A 27299-nucleotide genomic window follows, 5' to 3' on the forward strand; every position below is an offset into this window, starting at 1 on the left:
TGGGCGTCTTATATGTACAGATACTGTGACGGAACTAAGCTCATCAAGTTTGACAGGCATTCCGGGGAGAAAGAAAAGGTTCTGCGCTGGCAATCTCATTTTTGTTTCTCTACATCCTAGTCATGTGAGCTTGGTAAATCACTCAATTTCAAATTGTGCCATCCATTAAGTAGAGGATAATTGTTGCAAGTCTTCAGAAAGATAACCCTTGTAAAGAAAAACATGGACAAATGAAAAAACGCAAGTGCAGGGTTTACTGAAGGTGTAGATTGGGACGGTATCCCCGTGAGGGAAGAGGCTATTTCAAGTCTCTACAGCCAAGGTGCCGTCTCACACGCAGTCACAATCAGTTTAATAAGCCTTCCGGGACGGAGCAAGTTCCGCTTCCGCAGGCAGCTTTTCAGGGACGGCGTGAGAGCAGGACGCCCCACGCAGGCTAGCGTCGGACCGTCCTCATGCGCAGGCTCCGAAGGAGAGGCGGAGAGCGGAAGAGCGAGGGCGTGGCGAAAAGTCGCGGACCGCCGGCTGGCTTTCCCTGCAGCCGCGCGCTGTGGACGGGCGCGCGAGCGGGCTCGTTCGCGCTGCCGGCTGCGTACAGTAGTGACGGCCGCGCGGGAGTGGTCACATGACCGTAGCGGCTGCCTGTACAGTAAGGACCCAATATGGCAGCGGCGGTAGCAGTGGCAACGGCAGCAGGACGACCGGCCGCCCCATAGACCCTCCCCCCCGCGCGCCACCCCCGCCGCTTCCTCTGCTTGGGTGCTCCTCCGGCCTGACTTCCCCTTTCTCCCACCTTTCCCGGCACCGCGGGAAAAACAGCGCAGGGCAAAGCAGGCAGGGAGGGCGGCCGGAGCCCGGACACGGGAGACTCCCAGTCAGTTCAAGACCCGACATGAGGGAAAAGGGCCGTAGGAAGAAGGGCAGGACCTGGGCGGAGGCCGCCAAGACGGTAAGGGGTAGGGAGCGACGGGAAAGGCCGGGAGGATTTCATTCCCTCGCCAACCTCCGGTCGCAGGGGAAGGGAGGTCACTGGCCCAGCGACCGGGCTGAGGGGGCAGAAAACCGCTCCGAGAGGCGGCGGTTAGTGTCGGGTTATGATCCTTGTGGGAATGGAGGCGCCGGGCGAGAGAGGGTCGCCGCGGGGCTGTGGTTTCTCCCTGCGATGCGACGAGTCCTCTGGGTGTTTGGAAGCAGGCTCGGGTCACGTCGCTCTCACCCTCACCCGCACCCTGTGGTAGCCCCCGCCCCGGCATGGGCAAGTCTGTTACGCTTGCACAGTAACCGGTTCTTCTCCCTTGTGCGGTTGAAGAGCCCCCATTGGATGCAGATAGGAGAAGACTTGTGCGCGCACCCAGCCCGGGAATGAAGAGGGGAGCGCAGGAGCGGGGTGGAATTGACCTGCTAGAGCAGACAAGCCGCCTGGCCTCGGGCTCCCGGCTCGTCCGGGCTCCTAGATCCAGCGCGAGGTCACGCGGCTCTTGTTTTTGTTTGCTGTTGGAACTGAAAGTGCAGGAGGTGTTTAGAAACCAAGTAACAGGTGGGACTTGTAGAATTTTTTTTTTCTGTTTCCGTAGAGACCTACTCTGAACGAGGCAGCAATGCATGGCGGGACGTGTAGTTTACCCGGCTTTGACTTTTCCGTAGCTAAAGTGATGGTGGTCTCGCGAAGTTATACTTAGTGGGTAAAACCATCTTTTTCTTTTTTTTCCCTTTCTAATTTTGTTATAATGAAATGTAGAGGTAGGTAGGTTTTAAAAATAGGGCTATTTAGGGTTAATGAAAAATTTAAGTTTTATGAGAAAATTAAAAGCGTGTGCATATGTAGAAATGAGGGTCACAGGATAAGACAGCGTTTTAGTGTTTTGAAGTGAGAAGGTGTGGGGGCATTATCTTTAGTGGTGACTCATGTCGGTAACACTTATACAACATGGGGGGAGCCCTTCTAAATGAGTCTTTATTATATGATGTTAGGTTTATTGATTTATTTTAAATGTTTATTTTATTGATTTTAGAGAGCGAGGAAGGGAGAAAGAGAGACAGAGACAGGAACGTCGATCTGTTTCGATTTGTGCACTAACCGGGAATCGAACTGGCAACTTCTATGCTTCAGGACGATGCTCTAACCAACCAAGCTATCCAGCCAGGGCTGTTAGGTTTATTTTTAAATGAGGTTTTTCCGAATATAAAAGTAATAAATGAATCCTGTGGGAAAACGTGGAAGATTATAGAAATATACAAAGAAGAAAATAAAAAATCACATATTTCACCCCTCAGCTGTATCTGTTAACATTTTTGGTATGTGTTGGGGGAGGGGATGATCAGTCAATCTTGTATTTCTGTTTTAGTTGTAAATGTGAAAAAGTAAAAGCATATTTTATTTATTGAGTGTTTACAGTATATCTTCATAATTGTAACTGCTTGGTAGTTTCCCTCTGAAAGATAAAAAGCTATAGATACAGAAATACTTTTCTTGGTGGTTGGGAAGTTACCCCTTCACAGAGGACTGTTTTACGTTTTTCTACTTGACTACCTCAAGACCTCTTCCTTTTATTAAATAAGTGATGCTGAATTTTAATTTTGGTAGGCAGACCCCAATCCTTGTTAAGTTAATTAATTTAAAGTCTCTAGAATCTTGGTACTTTTTGAATTATGATCTCTTTGGATAAAATAGTCCGCATTGGGAGATTGTGACAGTTGGTAAAATTTGTCTGCATCTGTTTATATTTTCCTATAATGCATTACTGTATTTTCTTATTTACAATAAACATTTTATGCCCAGTTGCCTATGTGAAAAATAGTATTTTAAAGATGGAAAGCCTAGTTTAATTAGTAGTGTTCTAAGTGAGTTACTGAAGGGATTAGTATATTGGTGGCTTCGTGTTTTTATTTGATTCTGGCAAATGTGTAAGGCCTCAGTCTAAGTGAAAATGAATTTTAGAAAGAAGGGTGACAGTGAAATGGTTTTTTTCTTTTTTTAGTAGCAAAATCTAGAAAATGGTGTGCTTCTGGTTTGTATTATCATCTATAAAGGGAGGGATTAAACTATACCTCAGTGTTCAAAAGGTTTCTGTTTGTAGGAGGAATAGAAGTAAATGTAGGATGAATAAACAAAAGTATAACTTTAATATTTCAGACTGTAGAATGAGAGAAAATTGTTGATTTGACAAATGAAAGTAATTTTGACCTAAATTAAGAAATGATGTGTATATTTATAAGATCAAGAAGACTAGAAGTAAGTTTTAAAGTTATTTCATAGCATTAAGGTCAAATAAAATAGTCTAGGAACAGTTTCAGCAAGGAAATAATAAAAATTGTTTATGAATACAGGCAATATCTGCTTATTTTATTGTGTTCTTGGTACCTGCATTGTGGAGCTGTCCTGTTTTAAGGAGCACTATTAAATTCGGGTTGTTAGAGGCATAAACAAAGATAAAAGTGAAGTGGTTATTGGAAGAGTAAAGAGGGACAAATACATGGTTATGGAAAATGATTTGATTTTGGTTGATGGGCACAAAACACAATCAACAGTTTAAATGCTATAGAAATGTTTACCTGAAACCTACATACTCTTATTGACCCATGTCATCCCATTAAATTTAATTTCTAAAAATTATGAAGGAAAAAAATAGAAAAATAAATGAGGTTGTATTCCTGACAGCGGAGCAACAGATATATAAAATCAGTCAATTATGTATGTGTATATCCTATATAGGATGTGAGTGTGTGTGAGGAATATGAGAGAGCTACATTGATTGATGTAAGGTTGCTATGAATAATTGGAAAAAGCAAAATAGGATTCATAAGGATTGATAATAAAATTATGCTATTAAGCCAAAAAGCTGAAAAAAATGAACAGACTGGCTCTAATAACTAAGACCAGCAGATAGGGATAATAGAGTCTCCCTGTTGATCTTCTTAATATTTGCTTTATTTAATTACACTAGTTACAAGACTTTTAGTTAAAAGTCTCATCTTTTATATTTAAGGGTGGCAAGTGATGGTTGTGATGAAATGATTTGCATGAGAGATCTGTAGGATAGTGTTTGGAAGTAATTTTTTTGGGGGGGCCATAGAGACAGAGGGACAGATAGGGACAGACAGGAAGGGAGAGAGATGAGAAGCATCAAGTCTTTGTTGTGGTATTTTAGTTGTTCATTGATTGCTTTCTCTTATGTGCTTTGATGGGGGTGGGGGTGGGGTGGCTACAGCAGAGCGAGTGACCTCTGGCTCAAGTCAGCGACCTTTGTGCTCAAGCCAGCGACCGTGGGGTCATGTCTCTGATCCCATGCTCAGGCCATTGACCTCGGGGTTTCCAACCTGGGTCCTCTGCATTCCACTCCAAGGCTCCATCCACTGTGCCACCACCTGGTCAGGCTTTAAATTTTTATTGATTTTTAGAAAGAGGAAGAGAGAGAGAGGAGCATCGATTTGTTGTTCCACTTTTTTATGCATTGATTGGTTGATTCCTGTATGTGCCCTGACCGGGGATCGAACCTGCAATCTTGGTATATTGGGACGATGCTCCAACCAACTGAGCTACCTAGCCAAGGCTTTGGTGCAATTTAAATAGAAAAATTTCTAGTAAGCCAGAAATAATGAGAACCATCACACTTGGCTCTAATGTTCACACTTATGCTCACACACTTAAGACAATGTCTCATCTAAATATCTGAAGACATTCCTGAGGAATTTAGCTGTTTTTGCAAAGTCAAACTTTCAAATTAGTATAATCTTTATCCTGTTTTTTTTTTGGCTTTTCTCTCGTCACTCACCACAACAAGGGAAGTGTTAAAAGAGAAAATTAACCTAAGAGGACAGATTTGTTGTGATTATAGGTGTAAGAGACAGAAACACAGACCTTAGAGATTGTACACTACAGGTACCTTTGGGTATCTTTGGGGAGTAAAGTGGTCAAAGTATGAAAAGGAAAGTGTGGGGGTTAGAGTTGAGGAGCACAGCAGTCTAGTGTATCTTTAGCATATGGTTTGTAGACTGCAGAAAAAGGTTTTTTTGCATTATATTTATATGATCTTCACTTACATTTATTATTTTGAATGTACATAGATTTTTATTGTCATATACCTAACGTTACTTAACTTTGGAGGATAAAATGGAAGATAGAAATTTCTGTTGAAGGAATAAGACTCATAGAATAATTACTTTGATGTAGGAAGTATAGAAAATGTAAAATAATTACTTAAAGCTATAATGATAGCCTGACCTGTGGTGGCACAGTGGGATAAAACGTCGACCTGGAACACTGAGGTCGCTGGTTCAAAACCCTGGGCTTGCCTGGTCAAGGAATATATGGGAGTTGATGCTTCCTGCTCCTCCCTTCTTCTTTCTCTCTCTTTCTCTCCTCTCTAAAAGTTGAATAAAGTCTTTAAAAAAAAGGTATAATGATAAAAATATATAATGATTAGAACTTTACTTATTATTTTTATAGGAACAGAGAGTGAGTCGGAGAGAGGGATAGACAGGGACAGACAGACAGGAATGGAGAGAGATGAGAAGCATCAATCTTTAGTTTTTCGTTGCGACACCTTAGTTGTTCATTGACTGCTCTCTCACACGTGCCTCGACCATGGACCTTCAGCAGACCAAGCAACCCCTTGCTCGAGCCAGCGACCCTGGGTCCAAGCTGGTGAGCTCTTTGCTCAAGCCAGATGAGCCCACGCTCAAGCTGGCGACCTCAGGGTCTTGAACCTGGGTTCTTCCGTATCCCGTATCCCATTCCGATGCTCCATCTACTGCACCACTGCCTGGTCAGGTGATATAATGATTAGAACTTTAGAAAAACTTTTTAACAAATGCACATTAAAAAAATAGATGTACTGTATTAGAAATTTTCAGTTCTCTTAATCTTGGCCATGAGTAAATTAAAAAAAAAATAACGGCAGGCCTAGTTATGGTCTCTTGAGTATATATCGACCAGGCCAGCGTCCTTTTAAGTCTGTATTTTTGTTATATTTGTAGTTGTATTAGAATCTCCAGGACAATGTGTGCATTTTGGAAAAACATAATAAACAAATTTATTGTTTTTGTAATAACAGACTGTAGAAAACGAAACTGGGAAAAATCTTGAGTTGTGAAGTACATAAAAAAAATAGTGAGATAGTATTGTAAGGTGCACGGTTAAAAGATTGAAAAACTGCTCTGTCCATAATTTTTCAAGATTTTATTTATTGATTTTAGAGAGGGGGAAGGGAGAGAGAGAGAGAGAGAAAGAGGAGAGGAGGAGCAGAAGCGTCAGTTCATAATAGTTGCTTATCATATTTGCCTTGACAAAGCAAAGGCAAGCCTAGAATTTCGAACCAGCCATTTCAGCATTCCAGGTCAATACTTGATTCACTGCACTACTACAGGTCAGGCATCTCTTTTCATAATTTTAAAATAATAATTGCATGTTATATTTCAACTTTATTGAGGTATAATTGACAAAAAATTGTAAGATATTTTATACATTTATGAAATTGCTATCTGCAAGTCAGTTTGTGCTTGGTGATTTGATGTAACATTTTCTTATGATCTTCTTGCCATGATAATGAAATGCAGTTTCCCTGTGTTTTGCTTTTTGAATTTTGTATTAATCATTTTCAGTTTATCTTCACTTCTGTCCTGTTTTTATGTTCCACAAACCTCCTAACTTATTGAAAGAAAAAAAAATAAAAATTTCTTTTTTGGGACACAAACTTTTCAGTGAAAGCCACTACTGCTACTGCATCTCCTAGAATTCTGACAGAGTTGAGAAAATAAGGTTGGATTTGTAGAAGTTCTTGCTGTTTCATCACCCACAGAATCTATCCCACCCTTAAAAGGCTGTGCAATTTTGCTGTCGGTGAAAGGGCATCATGTTTTCACTACAAAAACTGTCTGGGAGGAGGCCAGTATGTGGAAGATAGAATTATGGGGAACTAACCAAGTAGGGTTTGCTAAAACCTACTATTTTTGTCTGTTTTACAAAAGACATCTCTGAATGCCCCTCTAGTTCTTTTTCCATATCTCATAGAGGCTACCATCATAGTTTATAGTTGCATGCAATTTAGAGTTTTTAGTACAGTTTGATTTATGTTTTTAATGTCTTAAAAGGTAATTGAATATACTAAGTTTTTGAATTCTTTAAATATGACTTCAAAACAATGGTATTACTTGCTTTGAGTTTCTATTAAAGTTATATAGGCTCGTTATTTAAAAAAAACCAAATAGAACAGAAATATGTAGAGTTAATCTTGGATGAGTTACTACTGAAAAACTGATTAAGTGAAAGTTCACATACTGAAATATTGAAGATGTTTATAATTATACTGAAATTAACTGTAGTTAATAGTTTGAGTATAGCTTTCTGGACTTTTAACTTTGTATGTGGAAATAGGCATAAATATGTATACCTACTGTATTTCCCCATGTATAAGACTCACCCTTTCCCAAAAAATTTGGGGTCTAAAAACTGGGTGCATCTTATACAGTGGTTGTCAAGTCATTTAAAAAGTGTGGCATTTCAAATGCCATAGATGGAACTGAGGATCAGGCAATATATGAAGACAGTGATTCATCATCAGACACAGATGAGGACAAGCTAATGGATGGGAGTTTTGACAGTGATGAGTTGTATGTATTTTATGATGAATAAAATTTGAGTTCAATAACTTTATGTAATACATTTTCCCCCCCAAAATTTTGGGCTCCAAAATTAAGGTGCGTCTTAGACATGGTACCCTCTTATACATGGGGAAATATGGTATATATTTTTAATACAGCTCTGCAACTTGCTTTCTTTATGAATATCAGGGATATCTTTTTAATGCCATTACTTATGTGTCTGCCTCATTCTTTGAAATGGTTTCTTAATACTCCATTGTTTTTGGATGTATTATATAAAAAAATCAGCCCTTGATTATTTGACATTATAGGTCATTTATAGTTTTCTTTCCCCTTTTTTTTAACAGAGACTTCAATATATACATCAGTATATATGTATGCATATACATTGTGGTTGTGTATGTGCATCTGCGTGAATGGAATAGTTAAGATAATGAGTTTGTAAACTTGAATGTGTGTCAATTTATATTCCCTTTAAAAATTTGGGAGTTCCAGTTTTTTCCCCACTTTTGTTTGTAGCCCAAGGAATATATCTGTCTTTAGACTTTGCCATTTTGCTGTATTAACAAAGTATTTCTTTTGTTGTTTTGTTTAGTAGAACTTGATGGGAATGTTCTTTTTTCCCCCTCCTTTAAGATTTATTTACTTACTTACTTTAGAGAGGGGAGAGGGTAGGGGGAGCTGGAACCATCAATTCCCGTATGTGTCTTGACCACGGAATCCAGGGTTTCTAACCGGTACCTCAGTATTCCAGGTGGACGCTGTATGCACTGTGCCACCATAGGTCAGGTGATGGGAATGTTCTTTATCTGTGCTATCCAATGCAGTAGCTACTGGTCACATGTAAACACTGAGCACTTGAAATACGGATAGTGTGACTTAAGGAACTGAGTTTTAATTTTTACTTAAAATTTAAATGGCCATATTTGTCTTATAGCTACCATTATTGGATAGTGCAGGTGTGAAGTAACTTCCTGTATTTGACTATTTGTATATTTTTCACTTGTCCGTTTACTGTAGATTCTCTTTTTTTTGGCTTCCTGATCTTTTTTATTTTTACTAATTTCTAAGTGATATGTAGATTAAGGAAACTAGCCTTTTGTCATGTTTTGTAGATTTGATCCCATTTTTGCCTTTGACTTAGTTTATACATCTTATTTTGCTACTCAAACATTTTTAATGTTAATGTAAAAAAACTTGATCAATTTTTGCATCTTGTACTTTTCTAGATTTTGAGTCCTATTAAGAAAACTTTCCCCACTTAAAGATTATTAATTGAGTGGTTTAAAAAAATGTTTAGCTCAGAAGGTATATATTTCCTAAATAAAATACATATTTTACTGTGGATAAGTAAGAGGAAATTTTTATATATCAGTAAAACTATGGTCCTTAAAGGCAGCAGTTGTGGAGTTTAACTCATTTTCTTGCACAAGGGCTAAATTTTAAAAAAAATCTTTTTTAATTGAAGGTAAAAGAAGACATTCTTTTCACTCAAGAGAGCACAATTTTAATAAATTTAGTCAATTACACTATATTGTGTTGTTTGCCAGGAAAGGAGGCTGAGTATTTCTTGTTTGTGAAACAAATTTATTTAAAGGGACACCTGGGTATTTGCCTCTAAAGACCCTTTCAAGTCACATTTGGACCTTGGGAAATTTCTGTGATAATAATTCTGATCTTGCTTGACACTAAAATTATCTAATGGTAAATACATGTGTACTTGGTCCTGGGCATTAGGGGACAGTGTAAACCTCAACTATAGTGTCTTTTGAGTAATTTGATGCATCTTTTGATAAGATTTATATTGTGAAAGATTTTTCATTTGAAAATTATTTGGTTTACTGACATTTAGCTGTTTCTACTTCATTTAGAATGGACTTTTATTGGAGTTCACAGTTTGGGATGGCATAAATCAGTGTTTTCAACCACCAGTCCACCAGAAATTTAGTGCTGGTTCACAAGAGTTAACAACCCTGATGTTGTTTGATGATAATAGACCCAATGATTATAGACTCTGTAATCTTCATACAACATCAGGTTGGTTAACTCCTTTGTAGACAGGCACCTGTCAGTGGACCAGCAGTTGAAAACCATTGGCCTAAATCATCCTGAATCTTAACCTACTGATACCTGAATTATTCAGTAGCTGGTTTAGCCATATTCAGTTTCAAATAAAGTGCTTGGTGGTGTTAGTGACTTATTTCTAGATAGTAACATAAAAATTTAAATGTATTGCTGTTAATTTATAGTGATTAGTTTTCTATGTGATTTGAGTGGTTCTGACAAATTCTGTAAATTTAAAGAGATGGTACCATGAAATATATTAATATATTAGGAAAGGTGTGTGTATGTGTGTAGATGTAAAAAAAAGATGGATTACAAGAAAAATAATAGAAAAAAGTATTCATATATATCATTAATTACCCATGAAAGAAACAATGGAGAATAAAGGCCTATTTTTAGTACCAATTTGGAAATAACCTAAACAATCTGGATATGATCTTGGTTCTATCATTTATTGTGTCAGCTTGGACAAGTTATTTAAACCATTCTACAAACATTAATGTATATAAGAATCATCTGGAGAGCTTGTTATAATGCAGATTTTTATCAGTCGTATGCGATATAGCCAGACACCGCATTTCTAACAAGTTCCTGGGTGATGCTGATGCTTTGGTCTAAGGACCACTTTTTGAGTTGTAGGGATTTACACTAAGCTTTCTAATTTCCCCAACTTTAAAATAGAGATTTTAGTAGACTTCCCATTTGGGATGTTAGGTGATAGATGAGAATGTATGAAAAGTTCTTTATATAATCACTAGTGTATTATATATTAAGAACACTTATTACTGAAAAATTTATAAATGTAGATCATTTTATATTTCTGAATGGGAACTCTATAATGTAAAGATGTTGTTATTTCAAAGAATTGCAGAGGTTTGAGACAGTTTTTTTTTTTTTTTTTTTTAGTGAGAGTAGGGGAGATACAGAGAGACAGACTCCTGCATGCACCCCTGCCAGAGATCCACCTGGCAACCCCTGTCTTGGGCCAGTGCTCTGCCCATCTGGGGCTGCTAGCAACTGAGCTATTTTTAGCACCTGAGGCAGAGCCTCGATGGCACCATCCTCAGGGCCTGGGCTATGTGCTGGAATCAATTGAGCCATGGCTGCGGGAAGGGAAGTGGGAGGTGGAGAAGGGAGAAGCAGATGGTCGCCTCTCCTGTGTGCCCTGACCAGGAATGGAACCCAGGACTTCCACACGCTGAGTTGACGCTCTACTGCTGAGCCAACTTGCCAGGGCCAAGACAGTGCTAACAAAAAGTCTTAACCTCAGGGTTACCATTTGCCACTTGTTTCTGAAGGTCAGTGTGTAACCACACAGAGACTGTGAACAAGTTTGGGAACCCGTTCATTTCCTGGTTTAGGAGATTCTTTACCAAATCTCACTCTCTTGATTTACACCTTAGGAACTGTTTATGGAGAAGGCCATGTGGGAAGGCATGGCAGGCAGCCTATAGCTGAGTGATGCCTGGCCAGGAGCCAGCAAAACGGAAAGGGACTGAAACCTGCCATCAAGTAAGCTTGGTGGTAAGTTTGGAAAAGAACCTCATGCCTCAGATGACTTCACAGTCCCAGCTGACAACTTTGATTTCAGCCTAGTACTGTGTTGGCGAACCTTTTTATAAAAACTGCCCACTTTTGCAGTGCTGGTCAACCTGGTCCCTCTCACCCACTACTGGGTGTAAAGTTACTTCCCTACTTTATAAATCATCATTACTGTGGAACCTGTGGGTGGTTAGAAAATTTTACTACTAACCAGATACAAAAGTGGGCAGTAGGTATAAAAATGTTGACTACCGCTGCCTTAAACAGAAGATACAGTTAACACATGTCCAGAATTCTTACACATATAAACAGGGAAATTTGTGTTGGGGCTGTACAATAGCAAACTAGTAGTAATACTAAATTTTGGTGGAGGGGGACTGCGGCAGGGTTGGTCTTAGAGACAGTTTGGCTTGGGTAGTCAGGGATGATGGATAAAACATTTACAGATTAGTATGTTTGAGGACATTCCAGGCAGACAGAAGAGCTGAAAAGAGGAAATGCTGAAACATGCCAGGGTATTTTGATGGCTAATTTACCTTTCAGTATTGTGAAGTGTAGTGAAAAATAATGCCAGAAAAAGTTGGTTGGTGCCAAAAGTTGGAGAGGTACAAAAGTCAGGCTGACAAGTATTTTTGTTCTGGGGGCTGTAGAGAGGTTGAGTTATTTTTAAGTTTTATTTATTTATTTGAAAGAGAGGAAGGGGGAGAGAGAGAATCATTGATTTTGTGTGTGTGTGTGTGTGTGTGTGTGTGTGAGAGAGAGAGAGAGAGAGAGAGAGAGAGATAAGAAGAGATGAGAAGCATCAACTCATAGCTGTGGCAGTCTTTTTTTAGTTGTTCATTGATTACTTCTTTTATATGCCTGGACTGGGGGCGTCAGCCAAGCCAGTGACCTTGGGATTTTGAACCTGGATCTTCAGTGTTCCAGGTCCATGCTCTATCCATTGTACCACTACATGGTCAGGCAAAATATCGGTTTGTTGTTCCACTTAGTTATCCATTCATTGGTTGAATCTTTTTTTTTTTTTTTTAGATTTTTAAAAATTCATTTTAGAGAGAGATAAGGGAAGCAGGAAGCATCAGTGCCTATATGTGCCTTGACCAGGCAAACCTGGGGTTTCAAACCAGTATCCTCAGTGTTCCAGGTCAGTGCTCTCTATTCACTGTGCCACCACAGGTCAGGTCATTGGTTGTATCTTGTTTATGTTCTGACTGGGGATAGAACCCGCAGCCTTGTCATATCAGGATGATGCTCTAACCCAGGGGTCTCAAACTCGCGGCCGCTGAACAATGTTGTACTGATTTTTTTTGTTTTCAACTGCAGTGAGAAAAGTGTTGCGTAACAGTTGCCTTTTGTAGACCTAGTGCGGCCGCCGAACGGCTATGATCTTGCTCTGCGGCCCACATGCTGAGTTGAGTTTGAGACCCCTGCTCTAACCCAGTGGTCGGCAAACTGCGGCTCGCAAGCCACATGCGGCTCTTTAGCCTCTTGCGTGTGGCTCTTCCACAAAATACCATGTGCGGGCACTACCTCGATAAGGAATGTACCTACCTATATCGTTTAAGTTTAAAAAATTGGGCTCTCAAAAGAAATTTCAATCGTTGTACTGTTGATATTTGGCTCTGTTGATTAATGAGTTTGCCAACCACTGCTCTAACCAACTGAGCTACTCTGTCAGGGCTGTAGAGGTTTTATACAGTAGATAACATATCTGTGTTTCAATCCTATTGGGCCATTTGTGGGATTTATTGTAGAGGGCTGAACAGTAGCTGTAGAGAGGTTATGAAGGTTAAAGTAAGACTCTTTGAATTAAAACGGTGGGAGAGAGTATGCTTTTCTTTTCCCCTATGTCATTTTTTTCATTTCTTCTTACCTGCTCCACCTATATCTATCTCAGCTCTCTAAAGTTTTCACACATATAGGTAGTTTTGGAATGATCTTCAACACAACAGTATTGTACCATTCTTGAAAGGAAAAAAGAAAGCAAAATTCTTTCCCCAGTTATTCTACTTCATGTTGAACCTCTGCACTTTGGTTGATGCTCTCACCAACTGTGCTATCTGGTCACGGCAAGAGACGGGTTTATTTCTTTTTTAAAAAAGATTTTATTTATTCATTTTAGAGAAGAGAGAGAGAAGCATAAGCAGAGGAGGAGCAGGAAGCATCAACTCTCATATGTGCCTTGACCAGACAAGCCCAGGGTTTTGAACCGGCGACCTCAGTGTTCCATCCAGGTCGACACTTTGTCCACTGCATCACCACAGGCCAGGCCAAGAGACTGGTTTCTTTATTTTTATTTTATTTTATTTTTTTCAGAGACAGAGAGAGAGTCAGAGAGAGCGATAGATAGGGACAGACAGACAGGAATGGAGAGAGATAAGAAGCATCAGTCATTAGTTTTTCGTTGAGAAGCATCAATCATTAGTTTTTTGTCGACGCCTTAGTTGTTCATTGATTACTTTCTCATATTTGCCCTGACTGTGGGGCTACAGCAGACCAAGTAACCCCTTGCTCAAGCCAGCGACCTTGGGTCCAAGCTGGTGAGCTTTGCCCAAACCAGATGAGCCCACGCTCAAGCTGGCAACCTTGGTGTCTTGAACCTGGGTCCTCCACATCCCAGTGCGACGCTCTATCCACTGCGCCACCGCCTGGTCAAGCGAGACTGGTTTCTTTAATTCATCCATGTTGTTTTGTGTAATTTGTTCTTTTTTATTGCTGAGTAGTTCATTGTGCCAATGTATAATAGTTTTTCCATTCACTGTTGAAGAACATGTAGGTTGTTTCTGTTTTTGGCAGTTAAGAATGGAACTGCAGTAAACATTTGTGAGCAGATTTTCCTTTGAACATAAGTTTTCATTTCTCTAGGGTAAAAATACCCAAGAGTGGAATTGCTAGATAATATGGTATATATATATGTTAATTTTATAAGAAAATTGTAAAACTTTTTCTGAGTGGCTGTATATCATTTTTTATTCTCACCAGCAATATATATGAAATCCAGTTGTTCTTCATCCTTGCTAGATCTTTTTTTTTTTAATGTGCGTACAATCAAGAGACAGGAAGGGAGAGAAATGAGAAGCATCAATTTTTCATTGTTCATTGATTGCTTTCTCATATGTACCTTGACTGGAGGGTTCCAGCTGAGCCAGTGGCCCCTTGCCCAAGCCATTGACCCTGTGCTCAACCTTATGAGCCTTCTCAAGCCAACTGAGCCCACGCTCAAGCCGATGACCTCAGGGTTTCAAACCTGGGTCCTCAGCATCCCAGGCCAACTCTTATTCACTGCTCCACTGCCTAGTTAGGTCATCCTTGCTAGATCTTGATATTATCAGCATTTTTATTTTAGTCACTTTAATAGGTGTGTAGTGGTATAGCATAGTGATTTTTAATTTCTCTAATGATATCTTGAACATCTTATGTGCCTATTTGCCATCTGTATATCCTCTTTGGTGAAGTGTTTAAGTCTTTTGCTCACTGTTTAGCTGGGTATTGGTTTACTTGTTGAGTTTTGAGAATTCTTTATATATTCTGGGTACAAGTCCTTTGTTGGATATGTGATTTGCAGATACTTCCTGATTATAGGGGGAAGCTCAGTTTTTTATCATTAAGTATATTAGTTGTAGGTGTTTTCTCAGGTTGAGGAAGTTCTCTTTTATTTCTAACTTCCCTTTTATTATCAGATAGAGGAAGTTCCATTATGTCATGAATGAGATGTTCAATTTTGTCAGATGCTTTTCGGAATCATTGATAAAATCATTTATTTATAATTTTTAGACTATATGGTAGATGACACTGGTTTTCAAATTTTAAATTAGCTTTGTGTTCTTGGGGGCAGGAATATTTGGTTGTGGTATATTATACTTTTTTATATATTGCTGGACTTGCTAATATTTTGTTGACATTTACAATTATGTTAATGAGGGATATTAATCTATAGTTCTGTACTGTGTATGTCTCGGTTTTGGTATCAAGATATTGCTGGCCTGTAAAAAAATAAGCTGTGATTTTTTTTTTCCTATTTCTTGAGAGACTACAGTTGATACTTATTATTCATGGATTCAATATTTGTGAATTCACCTTGCTAAAATTTACTTAACCTCCAAGTCAATACACAAGACACTTTTGTGGTCGTACATGGATATGAAGAGTGGCAAAAAATTTGGGTTACCTGCTGCACACAGACAGCTGTGGTCCCTGCTGAGGTCAAACAATGATGCTCTGCCTTCTTGTTTCAGTTCTCAGAAGCATGTCCTTTTTTTTTGAGAATGAGGGACAGAAAATAGACAGGAAAGAGAGAGAAGCATCAACTCATAGTTGTGACACCTTAGTTGTTCATTGTTAAATTGTTTGTTTTCTCATATGTTTCTTGATTGGGGGGAGGGTTCTGGCTGAACCAGTGGCCTTGGGTTTCAAGCCAGTGAGCGGAGGCTGAAGCTGGATGAGCCCGTGCTCAAGCTGTCGACCTAGGGCTTTCGAACCTGGGTCCTCAGTGTCCCAGGCCAACACGCTGGGACACTGTGCCATCACCTGGTCCGGTGAAAACGTGTCCTTTTTGTGGTCTATTTAGAACCATTATTTTTGCATTTTTGTGCTTTTTGTTGGTGCTCTTCTCTGTTTAAAATGCCCCCCAAGTATAATGCTAAAGTATGCTGTCTATATTCTTTTTTTGTTATTACTTTTCTGAAAGTGAGAAGTGGGGAGACAGAGAAAGACTCCCCGCCCAGCTGGGATCCGTCCGGCAAGTCCACTAGGGGGCAATGCTCTGCCCATCTGGGGCTGTGCTCCATTGCAACCAGTGCCATTCTAGTGCCTGAAGTGGAGACCTTGGAGCCATCCTCAGCACCCAGGCCAGCTTTGCTCCAATGGAGCCTTGGCAGCAGGAGGGGAAGAGTGATAGAGAGAAAGGAGGGGGGGAAGGGTGGAGAAGCAGATTGGCACTTCTCCTGTGTGCCCTGGCTGGGAATCGAACCCGGGACTTCCACATGCCGGGCTGATGCTCTACCACTGAGCCAGCCGGCCAGGGCCTGCTGTCTATATTCTTAAGTGCAAAACAGTTGTGATGTGTCTTATGGAGAAAATGCCCATTAGATAAGTTTAGGTTAGGCATTAGTTACAGTGCTATGGGCCATATTAAATAAAATGTTTTTAAACAGAAATGTTAAAAACAAGGTTATATAGGCCCTGGCTGGGTAGTTCAGTCAGAGTGTTGCCCTGGCCCTGGCCGGTTGGCTCAGCAGTAGAGCATTGGCCTGGTGTACAGGAGTCCCGGGTACGATTCCCGGCCAGGGCACACAGGAGAAGCGCCCATCTGCTTCTCCACCCCTCCCCCTCTCCTTCCTCTCTGTCTCTCTCTTCCCCTCCTGCAGCCAAGGCTCCATTGGAGCAAAGATGGCCCGGGCGCTGAGGATGGCTCTGTGGCCTCTGCCTCAGGCGCTAGAATGGCTCTGGATGCAACAGAGCGACGCCCCAGAGGGGCAGAACATCGCCCCCTGGTGGGCATGCCGGGTTGATCCCAGTGGGGCGCATGCGGGAGTCTGTCTGACTGCCTCCCCGTTTCCAGCTTTGGAAAAAGAAAAAGAAAAAAAAAAGTAAGTAGAGTGTTGCCCTGGTGTGCCAGGGTTGTGGGTTTGATCCCCTGGCAGGGCACCTACAAGTAGCAACAAATGAATACAGAAATAAGTGGAAGAACAAATTGCTGTTTACTCCCTCCTTCCTTCTTTCCCTTCTTCCCTCCCTCCCTCTCCCCTTTTTTCCTCCCTCTCTCCCTCCCTCTTGCTCTCTCTAAAATCAATTAAAAAAATTAAGTAATGTAGTGATCAGTTGATAATGTGACCAGAGGCTTGCAGGAACCCAACTCTGTATTTGCTCTAATAGTAATGGTTCAGTATTTACTAATGTAGTGTTCCTAACTGTTGTGAATAGTGAGAATTGACTGTATGTAGAACTGGTATTATTTCTTATTTAAATGTGTGATAGAATTTACCAGTGAAACATTCTGAGATTGAAGATTTCTTTGGTGGAGGCTTTTTTTTTTTTTTTTACATGAATTCAATTTTTTTCTCCATTGATTTGAGAGATTTGAGGGGAAGAGGGAGGACACAGAGAGAGAGAAACATCAATTTGTTGTTCCACTTATTTATACATTGATTGGTTGATTCTTGTAAATACCCTGACCTTCTTATATATATACCCTGACTGGAGATTGAACCTATAACATTGGTGTATTAGGATAATGCTATAGCCAGCTGAGCTACCTTGCCAGGGATCAGTTTCTTCCTACTTGGTGAGATGTGGCTATACATTCAAGGATCTTTTTGTGGTCTTTGTCCAGCTTTCAGTATAGTGATAACTACCTTGCTGGGGTGAAAGTCCACATGAATGGTTGTACCATTGACTTGCTCCCATTGCACTCATTCAATGTAGGTAACATATTTCTTCCTGTAAACCTGGACTACTTTGCCAGTTTGCTGTTTTTTTGTAACGTCCTTGTACAACCTGAACATCATCCTTTTGTATAGGTCTGGATCTAACATTGTACTTTTGTCTCAGCCCTTTGGAAAGAGAAGACAATCTTCTGCAACTGTGGGAAGTTTCACTGAAGTGCCTTTTAAGGTTCTTTCGCCAGTGAGAAGTCACAAAGGGATCAAACTTCATTTTGACCTCTGGTGCTTCTTTTTTTTTTTTTTTTTTTTTTTTTTTTCCTTTTCTTTTTTTTTCTTCTGAAGCTGGAAATGGGGAGAGACAGTCAGACAGACTCCCGCATGCGCCCGACTGGGATCCACCCCGCACGCCCACCAGGGGCGACGCTCTGCCCACCAGGGGGCGATGCTCTGCCCCTCCGGGGCGTCACTCTGGACCAGAGCCACTCTAGCGCCTGGGGCAGAGGCCAAGGAGCCATCCCCAGCGCCCGGGCCATCTCTGCTCCAATGGAGCCTCAGCTGCGGGAGGGGAAGACAGAGACAGAGAGGAAGGAGGGGGGGGTGGAGAAGCAAATGGGCGCTTCTCCTGTGTGCCCTGGCCGGGAATCGAACCCAGGTCCCCCGTACGCCAGGCTGACGCTCTACCGCTGAGCCAACCGGCCAGGGCCTCTGGTGCTTCTATGATGGATGCAAAAGGGAAGGGCTCAATTTCTTCTTTTCTTTTTTTTTTTTTTCCATTTTAGGAGAGAGAGGGACAGAGAGAGAGAGAAGTGGGGAAGAGTAGGAAACATCACCTCCCATATGTACCTTGACCACGCAGGCCCAGGGTTTTGAATTGGCAACCTCAGCATTTCCAGGTCTATGCTTTATCCACTGCACCACCATAGGTCAGGCCTCAATTTCTTATATAATTATAGAACTATTCAGATTATCTGTTTTTATTATTATTTTTCCCGTTGATTTGAGAGAGAGAAGCATCAACTTGTTTCATGTAGTTGTTCCATTTAGTTGTGTATTCATTGATTGCTTCTTGCCTGTGCCCTGACTGGAGGGGTCTAATTTGCAACCTCTGCCACACCAGGTTGATTTTTATCCACTGAGCCACTCAGCTAGGGCCCAGATTCTCTATTTTTTTCTTAGGTAAGTTTTAGTAGTTTGTGATTTTGCAGGAATTTCATTTAAGTTGTTGAATTTATGTCTGTAGAGCTGTTTGTAGTATTCCCTTACTGTTTGAAGAATCTGTAGTGATAATCTCTTATTTGTTCCCAATATTGATAATTTGTATCTTTTCTTTTTCTTTGTCCATCTTCTAAGAAGTTTATCAAATTATCTATTGAAAAAACAGCCTTCTTTTTTTTTTTAAAGATTTTTTTATTACCTGACCTGTGGTGGTGCAGTGGATAAAGTGTCAACCTGGAATGCTGAGGTCATCAGTTTGAAACTCTGGCTTCCCTGGTCAAGGCACATATGAGAGTTGATGCTCCTGCTCCTCCCCCCTTCTCTGTCTCTTTCTCTCTCTCTCCTCTCTAAAATGAATAAAATCTTTAAAAAAATTTATTGATTTTACAGGGGTGGAGGGCAAGAAGTATCAACTCATAGTTGCTTCACTTTAGTTGTTCATTGCTTGCTTGTTATATGTACCTTGACTGGGCAAGCCTAGGGTTTTGAACCAGCAGCCTTAGTGTTCCAGGTTAGTACTTTGTCCACTGCGCCACCACAGGCCTAGTAGAACAGCTTTTGATTTAATTAATCTTCTCTGTTTTCAGTCTTTTTTATATTTACTTATTATCAGTGACTCCTCATTCTCACTTTATTCTCTAGCCTCAGTGGAGCTGAAAACAGTAAATCATAGACAAAAATCAACAAAATAATATTGGTTCTTAAAAATGTCAATAAAACCATAGCCTAAGGCTATGATTTTTTAAAAAGTGTTTTCTTTTAAAAAATATTTATTTATTTATAATTTTTAAAAAAATTCATTTTATCGAGAAAAGGAGGGAGAGAGGGAGAGAGACAGGAACATTGAACTGTTCCTGTATGTGCCCTGACCAACTGAGCTATCAAGCCACGGCTTTATTTATTGTTTCTTGGTGGGGAGAGGGGGAGAAACATCACTTGTTTATTGATTTTCAGAGAAAGGAAGGGAGAGCGAGAGAACATTGATTTGTTGTTCTACTTATTTATGCATTTATTGGCTGATTCTTGTACATGCCCTGAGCGGGGATCAGACCTGCAGCCTTGGTGTATCGGGATGATGGTCTAACCAGCTGAGCTACCTGGCCAGAGCTGTAATGTATGCCTTTATTGTATTACGATCAGAACATAAGTTTGATCCCTTTATGTTTTTTTTAAATTATTGAGGTTTCCTAATAAATAGGCAGTTTTTCTAAATATTTTATTGGTGTGATTGAGAAAAATGTAGAATTTTTTTTTTTTTTAAATGTAGAATTTTTTAGAGTTTAAAGTTTGGTATATCTTTGAAATCTACCTTACTGATTTTATTATTTACATACTCTTTTTTTTTTTTTTGTACTTTTCTGAAGCTGGAAACGGGGAGACACCCGCACGCGCCCGACCGGGATCCACCTGGCATGCCCACCAGGGGGCGATGCTCTGCCCATCCTGGGCGTCGCTGTGTCGCGACCAGAGCCACTCTAGCACCTGGGGCAGAGGCCAAGGAGCCATCCCCAGCACCTGGGCCATCTTTGCTCCAATGGAGCCTTGGCTGCGGGAGGGGAAGAGAGAGACAGAGAGGAAGGAGAGGGGGAGGGGTGGAGAAGCAGATGGGCGCCTCTCCTGTGTGCCCTGGCCGGGAGTCGAACTCAGGACTTCTGCACGCCAGGCCGACGCTCTACCACTGAGCAAACTGGCCAGGGCCATTTACATACTCTTAATTTCTATATTGTAATCATAAATGACAATTGTGGTAGAGGAAAATTTGAGATGAGAGATGCACCCTAATTTTAATTAGGATCTATGATTGCTATACTATTTTTTTTTTTTTTTAGTATATGGCAGGGGTCCCCAAACTATGGCCCGTGGGCCGCATGCGGCCCCCTGAGGCCATTTATCCGGCCCCCTCCGCACTTCCGGAAGGGGCACCTCTTTCATTGGTGGTCAGTGAGAGGAGCATAGTTCTCATTGAAATACTGGTCAGTTTGTTGATTTAAATTTACTTGTTCTTTATTTTAAATATTGGATTTGTTCCTGTTTTGGTTTTTTACTTTAAAATAAGATATGTGCAGTGTGCATAGGGATTTGTTCATAGTTTTTTTTATAGTCCGGCCCTCCAACGGTCTGAGGGACAGTGAACTGGCCCCCTGTGTAAAAAGTTTGGGGACCCCTGGTATATGGTTTAACCCACTTTATTTTATTGGAAATTTTTATCAGAAATGGTCAAACAACCTTAGAATTTGGAGCCTATTTTTTAGACATAACAATTTTTTTGAGGAGGGACAGAGAGAGGGAGGAACAAATAAGGACAGGCAGGAAGGGAGAGATGAGAAGCATCAGTTCTTCGTTGTGGCTCCTTCATTGTTCATTGATTGCTTTCTCATATGTGCCTTGACTGGGGGGCTACGGCAGAGCAAGTGATCCCTTGCTCAAGCCAGCAATCTTGGGCTCAAGCCAGTGACCTCGTGCTCAAGCCCGGGGAGCTCTGTGCTCAAGCTGGTGACCTCTCAGAGTTTCAAACTTGGGTCCTCTTGTGTTCCAGTCTGGCACTATCCACTGCGCCACCGCCTGGTCAGGCGACATATAATTCTTCTGCTGAAATTCCTTTTATTGAAATTTAAATGTTTTTAGAGAGAGGAAGGCAATGGGGAGGGGGAGAGGAAAACATTGATTTGTTGTTCCACTTATTTATGCATTCATTGGTTGATTCTTTTGTGTGCCCTGACCAAGATTGAATCCGCAACCTTGGCATATAAGAATGATGCTCTAATCAACTGAGCTACCTGGTTTGGGTTTGCAATTCTTCTATTATAGTAATGCATTATATTTGTAGGGTGACACTACCAGCATAGGTTTCCTAGACCCCATTCCTTCTTTGTTGGCTTGACCCATTATGAAATATTGGTCCTCCAGTGTAGATCAGAAAGTAGAAGTGTTAAAACAAATGGAAACTGTGTTTTTTTGTTAGGGATTAATAATTTATTTTTGTGCACTGTGGACACTTACCTAATTTCTCCCTTTCCCTTTCCTTGATTATTTGACTAATAAATGTGCTTATGGAAAGTTTAAAAACAAAAGTGTAGCTCTTGCCAGTTAGCTCAGCCAGTTAGAGCATCGTCTCAAGGTTGTGGGTTCAATCCTTGGTTAGGGCACATAATGGGAAGCAAACAATGAATGTACAACTAAGTGGAACACAAGTGAATGCTGCTCTCTCCTTTACCTTCTCCTTTTCCCTCATTCTTCTCTCTCCCCTCTCTCTGTCTCTCTCAAAAATAATCAATAAAAAATCCACAAAAGGTAAAGAAGCAGAAAAAAATTATTTTAATTTTGCCAAATAGAAGAGTATTTCTAGTAAAGTTCCCTTTTGGAAATTGATGAAAGTAGTGTATTTTTTTCTAAAAATACAAACTCTAAATAGTTCCAGAGGGATTCTTGGAATCCTGAAGGCAGTTGTATATTCTGAGAGCCAAGACTGTAAGTTAATAACTGTGATCTGACGTAATATCAACATTTTGACATTTCTAATCATTCTGTATGGTTCTTTCTTTTGTTCTCATGTCAGCCAGGTAATGTGTTGATGTTGTAATAAGGTTTGTGGGAGGCACATCTCACACAAGAGCATGAGCACCCAATCATCACGCTTATGAACTAATATCAAAAGGATCTATGTGGTTCTTTTTTTATTTATTTAAGATTTCTATTTATTGGTTTTATAGAGGGGGGTTTGGGATGGGTAACGAGAATTTTCAACTCATAGTTGCTTCACTTTAGTTGTTCATTGATTGCCTGTCGTACGTGCCTTAACTTGGCAAGCCCAGGGTTTTGAACTGGAGACCTCAGTCCAGGTGGATGCTCTATCCATTGTGCCAGCATAGGCCAGGCGATCTGATTATTTCTTTACCTAATTGAAATCTTTTTTATTTTATTTTATTATTATATTTTTGTGACAGAGAGAGGAACAGATGGGGACAGACAGAAAGGGAGAGAGATGAGAAGCATCAATTCTTCATTGCAGCACCTTAGTTGTTCATTGATTGCTTTCTCATATGTGCCTTGACCAGGGGGCTACAGTAGACCAAGTGACCCCTTGCTCAAGCCAGCAGCCTTGGGCTCAAGCTGGTGAGCCTTGCTCAAGCCATCGCCTTGGGGTTTCAAACCTGGGTCCTCCGCATCCCCATTCGATGCTCTATCCACTGTGCTACTACCTGGTCAGGCCCTAATTGAAATCTTATTTTGTATTCAATTTTGCAGATGGATTTTGTATATCATAAACATTTTCTTACCGAAAACTGTGCTTCAAGATATCTTTAATGACAACATAATCACAGTTTTCAATTTAGAAATTACTTTTTGAGAGAGAGAAAAAAAGGAAGGGGGGGGGAGAGATGAGAAAAATTAACTAGTAATTGCAGCACTTTAGTTGTTCATTGATTGCTTTTCATGTGCCTTGACCCAGGGGCTCCAGCCAAAGTGATAACCCTGTTGCTCAAGCCAGTGAACTTGGGCTCATGCCAGCGACCTCTGGGCTCAAGCCAGTGACCTTGGTGAGCCTGTGCTCAAGCTAGTGAACTCAGGGACCTCAGTGTCTCAGGTCTGTACTCTCTCCACTGCGCCACTACCTGGTCAGACTAGAAATAATTTATTGCATGATACCTGTGTTTCAGTATGGTGTGGCTATATAGATAAAGGGACTTATGGTTTCTGCTTTGCTATTGAACTAGATCTCTTTAGGAGGGGAATTAAATTGATTTATTATCTTAATATTGGGAATTTTGATTGTTTATTTTTAAAAAGATTTTATGTATTGAATTTAGAGAGAGGATAAGGGGGAGTAACATCAACTCATAGTTGCTTCTTGTATGTGCCTTGATCAGGCAAGCCTGGGGCTTTGAACCGGTATCCTCAGCATTCCAGGTCAACGCTTTATCCACTGCGTCACCACAGATCAGGCGATTGTTTATTTTTCTAACTTACAAATAACACTGCAGTGAACACCTTTGAGTCTAGATCTTATGTATTTTCTGTTATTATGCTTTTATAAATTGCTGAAGAAAAATTGTTGGGTAAAAGGATGTCAATCTTTGAAAAGCACTTAAAATGATTTGTTGCCAAATTGCTTTCCAGAAAGGTATGTCAGTTTACTTTCGCAGCTGTGTAGTGTGCCTCTCTTACTGAATGTTTGAAGGACTGGATATTTCTACTTTTGAAAATTTTTGCTATTTTATTAAGTGACAGACTTTCAGGTATAGAATGGAGTGGGGAAGGTTTGTCAGATCCAGAGAGCGACACGAGCAAAGATGTTGGCAGAGTAGTCATTGAGCCCTGACTACTCATAATTACCTCTCTTCTCAGTCACTGTAAACCTTATCACCCTGTTCTTTCGTTTATTACTTTTTTTTTTTTAATTTTATTTTTTACAGAGACAGAGAGTGAGTCAGAGAGAGGGATAGACAGGGACAGACAGACAGGAACGAAGAGAGATGAGAAGCATCAATCATTAGTTTTTCATTGCGCATTGCAACACCTTAGTTGTTCATTGATTGCTTTCTTACACGTGCCTTGACCGCGGGCCTTCAGCAGACAGAGTAACCCCTTGCTGGGGCCAGCAACCTTGGGTTTAAGCTGGTGGGCTTTTTTGCTCAAACCAGATGAGCCCGCGCTCAAGCTGGTGACCTCCGGGTCTCGAACCTGGGTCCTCCGCATCCCAGTCCGACACTCCATCCACTGTGCCACCGCCTGGTCAGGCTGTTTATTACATTTTAAACCACTATCTTAAAACTTTTTTTATGCTTACATATTTATTGTTTGTTTCTACCATTAGAATTACTTTCTTAAAAGCAGGGACCTGTATATTGTCCATCATTTATTGGCATCTTGTTTTTATTTTTGTTTGATAGATACAATGGATGCAATATCTTTTTTTCCTAAAAATGTATGGATGGATTTATTTACTTACTCACTTATTTATCTATTTGCAAGTGGATAACTTTTTTCTTTCTGATCCTCGTGTACCTTTACTCTACAACCCTTTCTGTTGGGCATCACTTCACTGCCTTTCTTTTGGTCAAATATTAAGAAACAGTCTGATTTTCAGATATGAGTAAGTTGAGTCTAATGCAAATCATAACTGTCATCTTAACCCATTTTCAAATTTCTTTTTTTCCCTTAATTTGTGCTTGTGTTTGAATTTTGGGGAGTGGGGTATATTTTCCTACTATTCCTTCATTTTGCTTTAGTTTCTTTAAAAGTCAAGTTATTGAAGTAATGCCAGGTTATTGTTCCTATATTACAATGCATACATTTTAAATATACAGCTGAATTTGTTTTGACAAATGTATACACTTGTAACCATCACTCTAGTCAAGCTATAGAACATTTCTCTCTTCAGGAAGTTCTTCCATTTTTTTTTTTTTTTTTTTTTTTTTTAGAGAGGAGAGGGAGAGACAGAGACAGAGACAGAGAGAGGTGAGACAGAGAGAGAGAAGGGGGGGAGGAGCTGGAAGCATCAACTCCCATATGTGCCTTGACCAGGCAAGCCCAGGGTTTCGAACCAGCAACCTCAGCATTTCCAGGTCGACGCTTTATCCACTGCGCAACCACAGGTCAGGCGGAAGTTCTTCCATTTTTCTTTGTGGATTTGACAAAGCTTGTTAGTTAGTAACACTTATTATTTTGTTTCCTCTCTATTTGACATAATGCTTAATTTTTATAGGAACAATGAAATGTTCTTTACCTTTGTTTCTGTAGTTCTTTATACCTTTTTAAAATATTCTCATATTATCCGTAGTTGTTTCTCACCCTCCCCCACCTTTCTACCTTAGTTGGGAACTATAGGGCTTGTTTCTTATTCATCTTTGTATCTCCAGTTTTTGACACTTAAGGAGTACTTAGTAAATGTCCATTAAAGTAAGAGTTAATTTTAGGAGAATGTGAAAGTAATTGGCCCTGGCCGATTGGCTCAGTGGTAGAGCGTCAGCCTGGCGTGCAGAAGTCCCGGGTTCGATTCCCGGCCAGGGCACACAGGAGAAGCGCCCATCTGCTTCTCCACCCCTCCCCCTCTCCTTCCTCTCTGTCTCTCTCTTCCCCTCCCGCAGCCAAGGCTCCATTGGAGCAAAGATGGCCCGGGCGCTGGGGGCGCTGGGGATGGCTCCTTGGCTTCTGCCCCAGGCGCTAGAGTGGCTTTGGTCGCAACAGAGCGATGCCCTGGAGGGGCAGAGCATCGCCCCTGGTGGGCGTGCCGGGTGGATCCCGGTTGGGCGCATGTGGGAGTCTGTCTGACTGTCTCTCCCCGTTTCCAGCTTCAGAAAAATACAAAAAAAAAAAAAAGAAAATGAAAGTAATTGTTGGAGTGGGAGTGTATAGTATAAGGCTTAGAAGCAAAGACTCTTCTTCTCTATTACTTATTAGCTGATGTGACCGTGATCAAGTGACTTATTTTCTCCATGCCTCAGTTTTTACATCTGAAAAAATGTCGCTATTGTATGCCTACCTCATAGGTTTATTGTAAAGATTAAATGAGCTACCTTGTTTCCCTGAAAATAAGACCTAGTGCAGTTTTTTTCAAGCATAGAAATATAAGGCCTCCCCTGAAAATAAGACCTAGTGTGTCTTTAGGAGCAAAAATTAATATAAGACACTGTCTTATTTTTGGGGAAACAGGGTAGATTGTTGTACATGGAAATAGAGTCACAAGAAATTCTTGATGGAATTCAGAGTTTGGCTGGTTATGCTGATGTTTGTGATGACATGACTACAGTGTATTAATAAATGTTGATTGCCTCAGAGAGGGCACCAAAAAAAAACCCCCAAAACAAAAAAAATGTTGATTTTTTTTTTTTTTTGTTCAACAATAAATGTGAATTCTTATTCATGGAAAAATAAGACATCCCCTGAAAATAAGACCTATTGCGTCTTTAGGAGCAAAAATTAATATAAGACACTGTCTTATTTTCGGGGAAACATGGTAATATATGTAAAGTACTTGGAACAGTACCTGGCATTTAAATACTAGATAAGTATTAAGTGTTATTATTAATTCTTTAGAGTTTTGGGAAAATTAGGTTTTGAGAAATTTTTTGTTGTTGCTTGAACTAGGGAGTGCGCATAACATTCAGACTTCTTGGATAATCAGAAAGAATCTAGGGTAGGAGTGAACTATATCAGAATGACTTGATAGAGCTGTTTAGAATTGAGGTACAACTATCCCTGGATTTATGAAGCTAGCCTATGCAATCATCTCTGGTTTTTCATAGCTGCCTCTTGGTACAGATTTGTGTTTAAATATTCTCAGCCACTTACTACATTCAAATTTCTGTCCCCAAATCTATAGACATTTGCAATTGCACTCACCTTTCATGTTTCTTGGCAACCAAAAAAGAGGCATTTTTCCTGTTGTCTAAACCTGTGTTCCTAATTTCATCAGTCGACCATCACATGTTTTAGACCTACCATAGATAGGCACTAGGGATACTAGATGAACAAGACAGATGGTCTCGGCCCTCC

General features: G+C 40.4%; 1 protein-coding gene and 1 non-coding gene across 3 annotated transcripts in view; one reads left to right on the forward strand and one right to left on the reverse strand.

Annotated features, from left to right (window-relative positions):
- Window positions 1-252: 252 nt before the first annotated feature.
- Window positions 253-27299, forward strand: part of ASXL2 (ASXL transcriptional regulator 2) — a 115982-nt gene continuing 88935 nt past the window's right edge. Inside the window, exon 1 of one of the 2 annotated variants that reach the window (XM_066378710.1) lies at window positions 253-949. In XM_066378710.1, coding sequence (XP_066234807.1) covers window positions 626-949 — 324 coding nt within the window. In that variant the 5' untranslated portion in view covers window positions 253-625. The remainder of the gene's footprint in view (window positions 950-27299) is intronic. The other variant, XM_066378711.1, reaches the window with a different exon arrangement.
- On the reverse strand, window positions 22354-22461 carry LOC136401687 (small nucleolar RNA U13). Its single transcript, XR_010750697.1, has one exon. It is a non-coding gene; the product is annotated as a small nucleolar RNA U13 (small nucleolar RNA).

Source organism: Saccopteryx leptura, chromosome 3 (assembly GCF_036850995.1).
Source record: "Saccopteryx leptura isolate mSacLep1 chromosome 3, mSacLep1_pri_phased_curated, whole genome shotgun sequence".
Taxonomy (NCBI): Eukaryota; Metazoa; Chordata; class Mammalia; order Chiroptera; family Emballonuridae; genus Saccopteryx; species Saccopteryx leptura.